The sequence below is a fragment of the Sminthopsis crassicaudata genome, chromosome 6 (genome assembly GCF_048593235.1).
Source record: "Sminthopsis crassicaudata isolate SCR6 chromosome 6, ASM4859323v1, whole genome shotgun sequence".
NCBI classification, from domain to species: Eukaryota; Metazoa; Chordata; class Mammalia; order Dasyuromorphia; family Dasyuridae; genus Sminthopsis; species Sminthopsis crassicaudata.
Window position 1 is genome coordinate 84,822,366 of NC_133622.1, and position 15,659 is coordinate 84,838,024.

A 15,659-nucleotide genomic window follows, 5' to 3' on the forward strand; every position below is an offset into this window, starting at 1 on the left:
CCAGGCACTTAATTCTCTGAAACTCTAAGTTGTAAAGTTAGGGCTGACCAGCACTGGTGCCGGGAGTTTTCCCACTGGGAGCTCCTTCCATCAGTGAGATGACATTCAGAAGTTACTGTGGGTCGCACAGAGTTACAAGAGCCAGAATGGAAATGAAAGCACTTGTCAGAAAAGGAAGCATTTAAAAAGAAATAAATATTAACACACATCACTGGCATGACTGATTTTCTCAGGCAGCAGGTGCTCATGACCTCCTCAGGTACCAGTCAGCACGCCACCACACAGGAGAAGGGCGCTTATAGGATCACCAAGTCTTAGTGAACTGAGAGGTGGGGGGTCTCTTAAGCCTACGTAGGAGCTCCTCTAAAAGAACTCTTTCTTCCTCCTATTTTGTCTCCTCTGTAATACTTACTGAAAAGACTAAAAGAGGAAGGTGGGCTTAAATAAATACAGGCAATTGAAAGCTTTATAAAAAAGCATTTCAACCACAGCATCCTAAGATTGGATAAAAGCAAACTTTTACTTGGCAACCTTTTCTAAGCCATCCTCATGGGGAAATTTGGCTCCACTGGTTGGGTTGGCAAGATCTTTCCCGACTGCTTGGGTGGTCTTGGGTAAAGACACCCAGGTTAGTTTCCTTCTAACCTCTGCTTCCCCACAGCAAAATGGACCAGTGAGAGAAAAGGGGGCAGAGGAAATAGGTAGCCAGTCTCAGATGCAAAAGGTTTTGGGTTCAGGTCCCATCTACAATACTAAGATGATCGTTTGCAATGAAGATACTTATTTATAATGTTGGGGTTCCTTACTGGGAGTTAGCTATACCAGTGGCATTTGAGTTCAGACCAAAGATAAACAATGGAGCCACGATCCCATCTATTGTGAGGGAGAGAACAGGGCTTGAGTGCGACAGTCTCTACATCCCCCTTTTCGGATGTACCTGAGAAGGAGCACTGCAGGAAAGTCCCGTGAGCTCGCTGATGCGAGCGGCAGCCGTGGGATTGCTGGAACTGATGAGCACTGGAGGGCTGATCTCCATGGAGTGGCGGTTCTGAGTGGCCTGGGAAGACTTGTTGGCCATGGTGAGGGAGGTGAAGGAGTGGCGCTTCTTGGTGTTCTTCTTGGTCTCACTGTGCTTTGGGGCTGCTTCACTGGAGTGGGCTGTCCCCGAGGGGCCTTCTCCAGAGTCTGGGCCTGCTCCCGACACTTTGTCCAGTTCTATCAGCTGCTTAGCCGCAGAGTTAAACTGCAAGAGCATCAACAGATTCAAGTTTAGACAAACCTTATGGGTACGATGAAATTTATTCATTCATAACAAATTTCCTTACTGTACTTTTTTACAATTCCGGTGATTGTTTTCTTATGTGAAACTGCCATTTTTTTAGTTTAGAGCTACAGTTCTCAAAGTGTGGCCCAGGGAACTGATGAGCACTGGAGGGCTGATCTCCATGGATTAGTTTTTACTTCTAATATGGTAAATATCTATAAATATAACTCACATTAATAAAAACTCTTTGGACAGCTCCTCAATCATTTTTAGTAGTATAAAGGTACTGAGAACCATCATTTGAGAACCACTGATTTAGAGAGCTCCCAGGCAGAGACGCCTTCTACCAATACTAACGCAATTGTTCTGTAACTTACGGTCTTATACAATTCCCAGGGGATACTTAAAGGTTAAGGGATTTGTCCACAGTCACTCAGACAGTATAGAACAATAATTATAAGCATTTACTTTGTGTTTCTATTATATGGCAGAACACAAATATTATCTCATTTGATTCTCAACAAGCTGGGCAAGTAAGTGGCTTTATTTCCCCTACTTTAAAAATGAGAAAGTGAATCAGAGATTAAATAACTTGTCCAAGGCCACAATTAGTAAGTGTCTGAGGCCAGATTGGAGTTCCAATGTTCGTTCCGGACCACCTAGCTTAGATAGATACAAGTACAAATATTTTCTCATTTAAATAATTTCCCATCAATACTGAGGTTTCATTGGATATAAACACTAACATATAATCAGTGGTCCTCTTGCCTCTATTTTTTTAAACTATTTTTCATAGGAGCTGTGTTTTAGCTTAATGAAGCCCCGGAAATGAGGCTTCAAAAGCTAAATTGGTGACTGGGATTTTGGAGAATGGGGAAAAAGGCAGTATAATGTTCTTAATGAAAAATATCTTCCTTTATAATGAATTACTCTCCATGTATTCTAGAACAGGGAACCCAGAGATAAAATGACATGGAAAGTAATTACAACAAAGCAACAGCAGCAGCAATAAATATTTATACAGTGCTTTTAAGAATTGGAAAGCTCTTAACTACTCTCATTTGATCCTTGTAACAATCCTGGAAGATAGGTATTATTATTATTACCCCCATTTTATAGATGAGACAACTGAGGTAGACAGACATTAAGTGACTTGCTTGGGATCACATAACTAGTAAGTATCTGAACCTGCCCTTTTTTTATATATTTCTATTATCAGTTGTTTTAAATCATGTTCAATTTTCAAAATATTAGTGTCAAACATAAACCCAGGGCTCACTGATGGACATCTTCTATAGCATTCTCAAGCAAATAACAAGAGAACCAAGAATCCACGGATCCAAAGGTTCAAGTCTCCTTCCTTAACATGCGCTTTGGGTGTGTAGAATGGAATGGAAGCAGCAAAATAAAAAGAAAGAGCTATTTTGTTGTAGGTGAGGTAGAGAAGGGAAAATATTCCTGAAATCCTCAAACATTACAACAACTTGTAATTATGGCTGAGCAGCTAGATAAAGCAGTAAGGACAAAAATCCAACATATAGCTGTTTTAATCTTATAAAAAGGCAAATAGCACCATCTGAAACAAAAGGTGCAAAAAAACTCAAATATTCCCTTACACAACATGTTTTCATGTAAGATAAAAGAACTTTTCAAAAAGAAAACTGGCAGACCTTTATCACAGTGTTATGTAGACCCTAATTAATAACTATTTCTAAGCATGATGATGGTGGGGATGATAAAGAATAACCATTGAATATCTCTCACCCACCCACAAACAATAAGATAAAGTCTTTTAATGTCCTGATGAAGATGTCTTGTTGGGCAGAATCAAAAGGCTGTCAGTAAATACCATAAGGAAATGAACTTGATCTGCCACAAATGTCTTTTCACAAAGCTGTGCTAATTACTGTTCAGTCCCCAGCTCTCTTCTAGGTAATTGCAAATTGATTAATGATTTGTTCTAGTATCTCCCCAGGTATTGAAATTCAGCTGACCAGGCAGGTCTATAATTAGCAGGGTCATGCTTTTCCAAAGATAAACAGTACATTTCCATTTTTCCAGGCTTCAAGACTTTCCCGTCCTCAGAACAGTCTGAACAAACTCTGAAAGATAATGAAAAGTGGCTAGCTAAGCAACAGCACCTGCCAAAGCTTTAATTACTTTCATTTGCAGGTCAATGGGACTGATTCCGGTAGGACAGATTTCAATTCCACTCAACAAGTATTCGGGCTGGTGTGCCAGAGTACATGGCAAAGAGTTCTGTGAAATGAAGCTGAAAAGGAAGGGAGGGAATTGTTAAGGTGAAGAATGAGAAGGGAGGAGAGCCTAAAAGTAAACTTTAGGGAGCGCTCAAGTTCAAGTGCAAAGAAGCTGAAAATCAGAGAGGGGAGGAGTCATTAAAGAGACAGGAAAGAGATCAAGGCAAGGCAAAAAAGGTACAAGTCGTAATGGTCAGTACTAACACATGTTCTGGAGAGATTCAGGAGGAGGGGGATTGGGCTCACTTTGGTGAGATCTTTTGATCTCTTTGATTGATAAGAGATCAGATTCATTAACAGTTATACATATGGAATCCAGATTATGATGGTTGCAAAATAGAGTCAGGGAGTATAGATGTTTTCAGGGTTTGTGGTCAAATGGAACAAAGAGATGATATAATACAATGATGAGGTGCAAGGATCATAGGAAAGCATTTTTTAGGCTTAGTTAGAATGGCTGTAAAGAGATAGGAAAGGAATAGTATAGTGGGAGAAATTAGGAAGAGGAATGAGTATGGAGATGATTAATGCAGCAAGATAACCTGGGATTAAGTATGAACTTTTTTTTGCATTTATATAATCATAATTCAATATAATTGGTTTCCTTTGTATTTCGATGTATTTTATTCTGTGCATGGAACAGCACAGTAATATTGGAAAATCCTGGATTTGGAGCCAGATGACCTGGTACAATCCTGGCACAGCCACAGCTGGTCTGTGTGATTTTTTTAGGCAAGTCAGTTCACATCTCTGGGGTTCATTTCTTCATCTGTCTGAGTGGGTTGGACTAGGTGATTTCTAATGTCTTCCACATCTAACATTCTGTGATAATCTCCCTTTTACCTGACAGCCTTTTGAATATTTGAAGACAGCTATCATATTCCCTGTAAGGCTTCTCTTCTTCAGTCTAAACAGCCTCAGGGCTCCTCAAGCAGCCTTCAGATGATCTGGTTTCAAATACTCCAATCACCCAGGTTATCCTGGATGTGCTCCAGTTTTTCAGTGTCCCCTCTCATATCTATCTGCTTTCCACTTTTTTCCTGGAACTTTTCCCTTCCTTTCCTTTCAATTTCAGTTAAAAACCTCATCAAGTTGGAGAAGAAACACTATATGCCTGGAATACATTCATATTGGAAATTCCCTCTGCTGATATCACAAGTCTAGACCAAAACAAAAGAACAAAAAACGATGTGTGTATAGCCTTTTTATGAAAAGACCATCATCATTCATTAACCAACTCCCTCCCTTATAACCTCAGGGGACAGAGGCTTGAATCCCAGCTCTGTCATTTACTACTTATCTGTGTCAAGTTGCTTCATTCTAGGGAACCTATTTTTACATTTATAAAATAAGGGGGATGAATTTAATCACCTAGGGAACCCCCTTTTACATTTATAAAATAAAAGGGATGAACTTAATCATCTAGGGAACCCATTTTTACATTCATAAAATAAAAGGGATGAATTTAACCACCTTTAAAGCACTTGTAAAGTCTAAATCACTTCTAGTTCTAAATCAACAATTTTTCTATGATGATGATATTTAACCAGACTTCTAAGTTTTACAAAGTACATACCTCACAGGTATATTAATTATTAATTAATTGGGATGCTTTACTCAGCTTTCAGATTGCTTTAAACTTTTTTTGGAAGGGGGTCGGAGGTTGCTTTTTATGAAGATGGGGTTCCTATTCTTTTTTTGTGTCATGGACCCCTCTGGCTGATAAAAACCTGCGAACCACTTCTCCAAATGTTTTCAAATGCATAATGTATACATGGATTACAAAGAAAATCGATGATATTGAAATAAAGATGTCATTTTCCCATCCAAGTTCAAGGACCCCTGAAATCTATCCATGGTTCCCAAAGTTAAGAACTCTTGCTCCAGGAGACTGACACTAAAATATGGTTACTATTCCTCAGGGACATTACTGAATAAACTGGGCTAAAATTGAAAGATGTTTCTGTTGATGAGACACTTAAGTTTTAGCAAAAACAAGAAAACAAGGCTTTGAGAGCCAAAAGGAGTTTGGATTAACTCCATTTATAAATATTTGAAGCCAGTGGTGGATCCTTTAAGTGCTACTTCAATAGTGGTGAGCTCCCTTATCACCTACCGAGTAGCTCAGTAGCCCAGAAGGTCTCCATGGATATATCTGAGCTAAGTTTGATAATGATGAAGAGCTGAGACAAAGCCAGAAGTCCCTATACTGACGCCAAGAACGGACTTCACTTTTAGCACCTAGAATGGTGCATTGTATCCCAGTGCCCCTCCTTCATTAAAAGCCCTTTGCAAAAGTCCTGACTCAGAATGAGTCATTGCTGGATAATTCTAGGTTATCTAGAGCATAAACACACCTGTGAGTCTGAATTCAGACAAAAGAGTTCCTCTCTCCTAGAATTAATCAGTTAGCAAGGCCAGCTTCCATTGTGACAACTCATTTTTGGATGCTTTATGCTCCGTACAATAAGAATTGCATTTTATGTTTTGTGTGTTTGTGTACCCTTGGTAATCTTAAATTAAACATTTCCAGAACTAAAGGTAATGTTTGGCGTGCAATTTCTCTTAAAAAGATGAGTCAAATATTTATTAAATCGAACTGCATGAATTACAAGCATATAGGATGTATTTTTTCTATTAAGCACATAGTATGTGCAAGGCTAACTCTACTAAGCACAGAGGAGACAAGGATAGATACACTGCGGGCTCTTCAGCAAGTAGGATTCAAGACCGCATGTGGAAAAAGAGCAGGGCAGAAATGCAAAAGAGACTCAGAAATTGGAGAAGAGCAAGATCACTTTCGCTGAAGGGTTTCCAGGGAAGCTTTCCCCCCATGCAGCACCAGAGTACACCTTAAAGAAGGGAAGGAATACAGTAAAAGAGAAAGGGGAGAGGAAGAAGAATCTGTTTCAGATAGGGGGATGGTAAAGGAATCAGTCTAAGAGGGAAGACTGCCAGAAAAGAATGGGGAATGGAGAGCAATCTAGTTGGCTGAACCATACGATATTTCAAGATATGAGATAGACTGAAAAGAGATATGTTGGTATGAGATAAAGTTGGAAAGGAAAAGGGAAGGTGCATTGTTAAATACCTTCTATGTGCCAGATACTGTGCTAAGCACTTTACAACAATTATCTTACTAAATACTCATTGACAGCCCTATGAGGTAGTTCCTATTATTAAACCTATTCTACTATTGTAGAAACTGAGGCAGGCAACCCTATGAGGAAGGTGTTAATAAACCTATTTTATTATTGGAGAAACTGAGGCAGGCAGCCCTATGAGGAAGGTGTTATTTTAAAATCTATGTTACTGTTGAAGAAACTGAGGCACGTAGCCCTATGAGGTAGGGCTATTAAATCTATTTTACTGTTGGAGAAACTGAGGCAGTTGAGTGGTCACCAGACCTGAACTCAGGTCTAACTGATCGCAGGCCCAATATCCAGCGCAGCCCTATAACACACTGTAAATCGCCCTGTGGAAGCCCTGAATGAAAGGAAGAGGAATTTATTTTATTGGGTAGGCCAGGAGGAAACCACAAAACGTGGGAGGAAGGACCCGGTCAGAACTTTAAAGGTGAATGAGCCTTTCAGTTTTTGAGGATCAGGCTCTGTACATATCAGTAAAAATGTTTTAAAGCTGATAGTTTTGGACTCCTCTGCGGTCTGTCACAGCCTCAGACCTCCCCAGGTGGAGCAAGCCTCTAGAAAGGCTGGCACAAGCCGTGGCCCTGACATTCAACTCTAGCTGGACCTTTCCCCAACCAACCGAAACACTGGCTTTATTCGGCCTCCTGCCCTGGCAGTGAGTATTGCAACCGCCTCTTATTCCTAGATCTGATTTAGGTGATGCGATTTTAGGTCCTGGATGGCCAACAAGACAAAAGAATATCCGGGGGCTCTGGCATAATATCAGAGTCCGCTTCGGGGGGAAAGTAATTAGAGAGAACAAAGTGATTATTCCACAAGAAGGCAGCTCTGCAAAAGGAGGCTGAAACCTCCCCCAGGTAACAGTTCTCCCTGGAAGCTCAGTAAATATTTGTGGAACGCAGAGAGTGCATTTGAGCAGGGCTCCAAAGGGCGGGCGGGCCTCGGGAAGGGGGGGTTTCCCAAAGAGGGACTGACTGGCAGGGGCCGAGCAAGATGTGGCAAAGCACAGCCACGAAGCCTGGGGACTAGGAGAGAGTGGGCCGGCTTGCCTGGAGCATAAACAGCCTGGGAGCAGAGCCGGGTGAGAGGCTGCTCTTACCTGGGTTTTAGACACAGCTAATGGACGGATATCACACGCACCCTTTTCCATCCCTTTTAAAAGGGACATAACAGGGCAGTGCATGGTGCAGTGGATAGCACACCAGCCCTGAATTCAGGAGGACCCGAGTTCAAATCTGGTCTCAGACACTTAACATGTCCTGGCTGTGTGACCCTGGGCAAGTCACTTAACCCCAATTGCCTCAGAAAAAAAAAGGGGGGGGGGGAACATAACGCCGAAGAAGCATCTCAGGGTATTGAGTAGAGCTGATCAGCTAGGAATGCCTCCCACTGAGCAGTGGAGCAGACTGACAGAAAAGAAGATGCTGACCTCCAGTCTTGCTTTCTGGCTGGGTGACTGGGCTATCTAGTCAACATTTCTGTGCCTCTGTAAATTAATTAATAATAGTTAATTACATTTTAAAATGAGAGAACTGTAATTGATGGCCCTTTCGGCTCTTAACCCCAGCATCTAATATCTTAAAGGGTTCACAAACCAAAAAGTACCACAAAAAATAACAAGACTCGAGTTACCGTCTTGCTGTTTTTTTGGCTATTAAGAATAAGGCCATCTCCTAAATTTTAAAGCTCTATTCTCTCAGATTTTTGAGTATTTAATGAGCAGGCTTTGCATCTTTTCTGTGTTGTGAAAATGACTTTATGTATGAGTCCTGTATCATTTACCCAAGGGGGTACTCGATAAGCACTAACTGAATCTTGGTCGTACAAATTCCTTGTAATGAAATTAAAATAATCTGATTTAAAACAAAGGGAAATTTCATTGAGGACATAGGGGAATAAGGATGTCTAATACTGCCTAGACTGCCAGATGCTGCCCTGGTGTCGGCTGATCTGATTAAGTCTGTTTCCTTGTTAAAAGGGAAAGTTGGGGGTTAGGAGGGGTTTATCTTGAAATCTAGAAATGACCATGATATAGAAACAAATGTCATAAATGAAACTTTTAAAACAAACAAATTAATAGAAATTAAACAAAAGGAAACTCAGAGTTAGCCAGAGACCAGGAAGAAGCAAGAGAGGTCAGAAAGGGTAAATCAGAAATTCTTATCATGAACCCATCTGGCAGACTGTGGCTGCCTTTAAATCAGAATGTTTTGAAATGCATAAAATACATAGATTGCAAAAGAAACAAATTATGCTGAAATACGATAATCAAAATAAGGAAAATCAGAGTTACAGATCCCAGGTTATAAAAACCCTAGCAAAAAAGACTTTAGTGCTGGAGTCAAAAAAAAAAAAAAAAAAAAAAAAGTTCAAATCCCCTCTCTGATGTCTCCTTATGTGATTGACATCAAGTTTAGTTCCTTAACCCTAATAACACAATGCTAACTCGTGTTGTGTGTGTAAAAATTGGTATTTTTTGGTTTGTAAACCCTCTATGAAAGATTTTTATTAATGTATTGATTATTATATATTACAATAGTATATTATATATACTATGATATGTTGATATTGATGTGATTATTAAAATGCATTATTAATATATTATGATAACTGATAACTAATATGATTATTTTTCTATATTTGCATTATAACAAATGCATTATAACTATATTTGCATTATAACAATTTAACAAAATAATTAAATAAATATATTTAAATAGAAATATTATATTTCTATTTAAATATATTTATTTAATTATTTTGTTTGCCCCAGTTACATGTAAAAGTTTTTTACATTTGTTTTTTAAAACTATAAGTTCCAGATACTCTCACTTCCTCCCCACTCCCATACCCCTTTAAGAAGGCACATGTGAAGTTATACATAAAAATTATGTTGTGAAAGAAAACATAGATCTCACCCCCCAGAAAAAAGCTCAAGAAAAATAAAGTATTCTTCAATCTGTATTCAGACACAATCAGATCTTTCTCTGCGTATGGATAGCATTTTTCATCATCCATACATCAGAGTAGTTGTGGATCATTGTATAGCTAAGAATGACAAAGCCATTCATAGCTGATCATCCCACAGCACTGCTGTTACTTTGTACACTGTACATTTCACTTTGCTTGAGTTCACGGAGGACTTGACAGGTTTTTCTGACAGCATCCTGCTCATTATTTCCCATAAAATAATAATATTCCATCATAAATGTTCAACCACTCCCCAATTGATGGGCATCCCTTCAATTTCCAATTCAAAATCCAATCCTGCCTCCATAAATACCCAAGGCACACTTTTAAACCATCATTCTTGGGAGGAAGAAAGAGCTGGCTGACTGAGGAAAAGGGTTGCCTAAAAATTACAAAAATGATTAAGAGAAGGATAAAATTCTGAAGATAAAAATTTTCCAACATAGAATAAAGCCTTCAGCATCAAAAAAATCATCCCCTAATATAAATATATGTCAAGCTGATAAAATCTTATGAGATATAAAGTTAAGAGTATTAGAAATTATCAACATTCTCTTCAGACCTCCTTTCAGTTAAAATAAATGTGCTTACTGACTAACTTTGAATTCTATCAATTGAACCTTCTGCCTAAATTCTAAAAAGAAAGAATATTCAAGGTAAAGGCAAATTAAACTCTATTTTTATACAATTCAATCTACCAACTTCTTTGATGAAAAGACCAGTCTTATTTTTTTTCTTCTTCCTTTACTAATTCCAGAGAGCAACAACCACAACAAGAAAAAGTAGATTAAGAAGAGGATTCTTCCGGAAGAATCACCAGTATGTAACTAAAATAACATATAATAACATGTCAGAGGCTTAATTTTTATTGGAGGAGGGAAGAATAATGGCAGATAGCATGATTTGTTTCTGAGTAATACAAAAGAATGAATGTTTTGTTCGGGGAGTCATTCATTTGGAAGTTTAATACAGGTTGGAACTTTAGGCAAGGTTGAATTAATTTTGTTAATCTCAATGCTTCTGGTCAAAAGAAAAGGGGGTGAGGGTAGGAAAGGAAGGCTTTCATCAGGATCCAGCCATGATTTAAGAAGTAACATTTTTCTCTTAAGCTGATAATCAGCCAGGCAGCCCTATAATAAGCATTTATTGAACACCTACCATGTGCCAGGTACTATGCTAGGCGAAAGACAGTCAGTCTCTGATATCCAGAGTGGAAAGGAGAAAGCAATTATGTGTGAACAAGAAGCATACAAGATAAACTGGAGATAAGCATCAAAGGGAAGGCACCAGCATTAAGCAAGATGGGGCTTCTTGCAGAAGGAAGGAAGCCAAGAGGTGGAGATGAAGGAGAGCGTTCCAGAGATTGGGGGACAGGTGGGGAAAATGACCACCACTGAAGATGGAGGATCTAGTTTGAGAAACAGTTAGAAGCCTAGTGGGAGAGAAGGCAAGTGATGGAAAGGGGAAAGAGAAGTACAATTCTAACTAAATAGTGAATGCTTAAATATTCTCAAAGAAATAAGTTATTGGATTTTCAAGCATCACATTTGGGCAGCTATGAGTGTGCTTCTTTCTCATTGTTTAAAAAAACTATCCACATTCATTAACAACTTATGAAAATCTAGTCAGAAAGATGTAGAACTTTTAGGATTTAATGGAAGGCTCTGTTTTTGTTTTAATGGATTTCTTTTATAAAATAACAAAATTTTGTACTAGTATAGTAGGTATTTTTTGTTTTGTAATTTGTTTACGTTTAATCATGGAAGCCTAAATATAGAACTGGATTTAGACCTTAGAGGGCCACTGAAGAAAACTCTCATTTTAGAGTTGGATTTAGTCTTTAGAGAGCCATTGAGAATAATTCTCTCATTTTTACATATGAAGAAACTGAGGCACCAAGAAGTTAAAGTTCAAAAAAGTCAATTTTAGCAGATCTGGGAAGGTCTATATTTAAATTAAACCTCAGCGACATACTATATAATTCTTACCAAGTCACAACTTCCCTGAGATTCACTGAGTTGAACCAGTACAAGGATAAAAGCACAGGTTCACTCACTATCCTTAAATTTTATACGTTTACGTATACATCTATGTACTAAATACATCATATATGATGTATACTTTACATCATAATCATTCTCCACTCCACTTCCAGATTAAACCCTCTTTTGTTACAAAGAAAAACAATTAGGAAAAAGCATTCAGTCTGTGGACTGAGTATGATGAAACTTAACAGCTACCATTTATTTAGTGCTTTTCAGAGCACCTTGGATGTAATATTTCATTTAATCCTCAAAACAATCTTGTGAGGTAGGTGCCATTTCACCAAATAAGGAGACAGGCTAAAGTGATTTATCCAGGGTCACACTGCTAATAGTTAAAATAAAAGTTAGATATCCCTACCTCTAAAGTCTGGCATTCTATCCCCTACTGCAGGAACCTGTTGAACCTGCAATATTCCTGAGTGTGGGGTGCAACATTCCTAAGTACCCCCAAACTATTTTAAATAGTATATATATATATATATATATAGTTTAAATAGTAATTGGGAAAAGTTAAAAAAATTTTAAAAATACAATAAAATGGTTAAAAATGTGGTTTTCTAAGTCAATATGCAGCTGCAGAGATTCTTCTCAATGGTTCAGTATCTTTTTGAGTTTGTCCATACTGCCCTACATGGATACCTGGCTGCCTACCTTTCTTAATCACCGATGGAAACATAATTCCTCAATTACGTTTCTAGGTCCTTAATTTTGTCATTAATTAGAATTCAACTCCCTTTGGTGATCTCTTCACTCCTCCCCACACACCCTCCAAAAATGTGTTCATGACATATTTTTTTTAATTTAATCTGGAGCACATCCACTCTCCTCCCCCGAGTGACCAAGCAGTGTCCGGTGGTCTGGGATCAGGAAAAATTTCCAGCTGACTAAGTGGCAATAGTTGATCCCATGTACCTGGCCACACTGAGCCCAAACCCAGCTGCACGGAACTTCAGAGCAAGGTGGAGACACATCTGTTCAGTTTCTCCTCTCCCTCCAGAGAAGGGAAATATTCTTAATTAGGCAGAAATAGAGCCCTCAGTACTCCCTACAAGATCCAGTTGCTATTTAAGCAGATTAATTGCATTTGGTCATTAGCCATAGCCTTTATGTTATGGCCCCTATGAGAATAGGGACTTCTGTGTTATTGCCCATAAATGAAAAGAAGTGTGATAGAATTATAGCAATTCCTGCCTGGGCTGGGACGTGTTTATTCTGCCTATCGAGAGTCAGAGCCAAAGGTTTGCCCCGAATATTCTCTTTCTGGTTTGGGGCAGGGCTGCAAATAGACTCACATCTCTTTCTTGTGAACAATAACAAAAACAGAGCTGCCTCCTCCTGCATCGTAAAACAAATATTAGCATGGAATTGACAACACCTGGCAAGCGAGGGCAGGTCTTCATCATGACTCTGATGCTCAGCCATGCTTTCAGACGGGACCACTGAATTCGCGGAATTTTCCCTGGCACAACTATCGGAATACACAAGTGAGGTACCGAAACTCCAGCCTACTGGATAGAAATTTTTTGGGTGGTGATTTTCAAAGGAGTGAAGATGATTTCAGCAAACCGAAACACCTAAAGGGCATGGACCGAATTCAAGACGAGTACAGACTTTGAATCACTTTTCCATGGGTGTGGACAAGCTGATTTGCTATGAAAACCTTGGAGTTCTCAACCCTGGAGGAAGCAAACTGAATGCTGGACAAATTTCTTTCTAATTTTCAGAATCTAGCAAAATGGATGTTTTAGAGAAAAAAGATGGGGAAGCTAGAAATTGTCTTTCAAATATTGTGTATGGTTTTCTTCTTTAAACAGAAGAACATTTAGCTTTCTGTTATTTTTTGCCTTTCTTGGTATCCCCGGTACTTAACAACATGTTTGGCAAGCTTCTAAATGCCCACTGATTGACTGATTGATTCATTCATCTCTCTATGAAATGAGACCATGGTTTGTAAACTTTTGCAGAAGTACCGTGGATGTACTGCTGTTTATCTTCATAGGTATACACTGATCTTTAGAAAAGAGATCTGGGTTGCTGACATGAATTTAGTTTATTCATTGCTTTTCTATATGCCTGTGCAACTTGGTTAATCTCCAAGTCCCCTTTCTGTACAGGATCCATCAACCTTACCCTAACTCCCTATTCCCTCAAATCACAATGCACTCTGATTGGGGACAAGACAAGCTTGTATATATGCAAATTAGAGGCAATTATACCTCGAATGACCTGTATCTGCAATAAAGCCTGAGTAAAATGAAGTCTTTCTTCGAAAGAAGAAAAAAAAGGGGGGGCTAAGAATCTAAGTTGCTGCCCATGCTTAATTTTGGAAGTCACATAGTTAATGTGAAATGAATATTTAAATATACTCTTATAACTAAAAATGATTGTTCAAGATACCATCCCAACCAATCTTTTAAAATGATCAAAATTCCGCTGTAATACAAACTCCTAGAATATTTTGTTCCATGTCATAGGGTTTCACTTCTTATAATGTACTAATTAAATGCAAATTAAAATGTCCTTTCAGCTCTAGAATGACCAATTTTGGAAAAGCTTTGAAGTAGTTTTTAAAAGATTCCAAAACATATTTTAAAAATGGGGATTCTTAATTTTTTGTGCATTGTGAATCCCCTTTGACAGTCAGGAGATATCTCTGGGCTCAGAATAATATGTCTAAAATAAGCTACATTGGCTTACAAAGAAAATCAATTATTTTGAAATAGTTATCAAAATACTAAAAAACCAAGTTCACACACCAAGATTAAGAATCTCTGACTTGGAGAATGTTTAAAGATCTTCCTGGAGGAGCTCCTAAGATATAAAACACTATCATGGAAAACAACTTTTACTGATTATGCTAGCACCCTACTAGGGGCTTGCTTCAGGTTTATAACAGGACAGTTTTATTCTTTCTTTGCAAAGGTGGATCTGGTTTGTTCCTCTCCCTGTTTTATAAAAAGGAAATTGAGACATTAAGCAGTTAAAAAGGCAACTAGATATTTGTTCATTCACATTGCTAGCAAATGGAAGGAGTATCTCTCTTGCTCACAAGATCCAAGAAGCATGAAGGCATTTGTCAAATGACTCCTGATTAGCAGTGGAGCATGATTACTATGATGTGACCAGTTGGAAGCCAATATTTGGATATGACTACTAATGTTTTGTATTCTGTGATAAGATGAACATTGGCTATGAAAACTTCTTAGTCCTTAGGTTTAAGAAGAATACACATATTTCTTTTGTCCCCACTCTCATTCCATGGAACTTAATTTGTAAGGTCAACCCACAACCATCAGTCCATATATAATCCCAGTCTTGCCCTTGTGTGTCCCAGAAGAACTTTGGTTCCTGACGCTATGAATGGCCCCTGCCACTTTATAATTCAGTCCTTCTCGCAGTATCTACTACTCTTTAGTTGGTATCAACAGTAAAAAAAAAATTGGGGGGAGGGAATTGCAAAAAGGATAGAAAATACATGAATAAAGATTTTTTTTTCCTTTAAAAAAAAAGTCAGTGACAGTATTCTCCAAACATAAGTGCTTCTGAAGACCAAGGATAAAATTATTTTTATTCTTAGACTATGGATAAAATAGTTTTCTGGTTACCTTCTCCAAGGCATGAGAAATCACTGCTCCTCAGGCCAGGAAGATCTCAATTGCTATACTCAGTACACTATTGTGCCAAATGTAGAATAAGGAGAGCTACATCCAAATGAATGAATGCTGTAGCTTTGCTGAATATCCTTCTTATGACATTACTGACTGCCCTTCCTTGTTTTAAAGGTTACAGTCCACAAGGGCCTAATTTCATTCCCATCCCAAGCCAGAACCATCAAATCAGCCTGAGCCAGATCTGACCCAAAACAGCCCTAAATCTGTAGTCCTTCACTCTAGCTCACATAACAGCTTCCAAACCCAGCCACACTCCTGAAGTTTCTACCATCAGCCATTTAATCAATCAATAAGCAATAGAA

General features: G+C 38.5%; 1 protein-coding gene across 2 annotated transcripts in view; it reads right to left on the minus strand.

Annotated features, from left to right (window-relative positions):
• The window catches only part of SH3RF1 (SH3 domain containing ring finger 1), a 197,612-nt gene that overhangs the window by 52,021 nt on the left and 129,932 nt on the right, over positions 1 to 15,659 (minus strand). For both annotated transcript variants that reach the window (XM_074274093.1, XM_074274092.1), the window contains exon 5: positions 938 to 1,243. In XM_074274093.1, the coding sequence (XP_074130194.1) occupies positions 938 to 1,243 (306 nt within the window). The remainder of the gene's footprint in view (positions 1 to 937; positions 1,244 to 15,659) is intronic.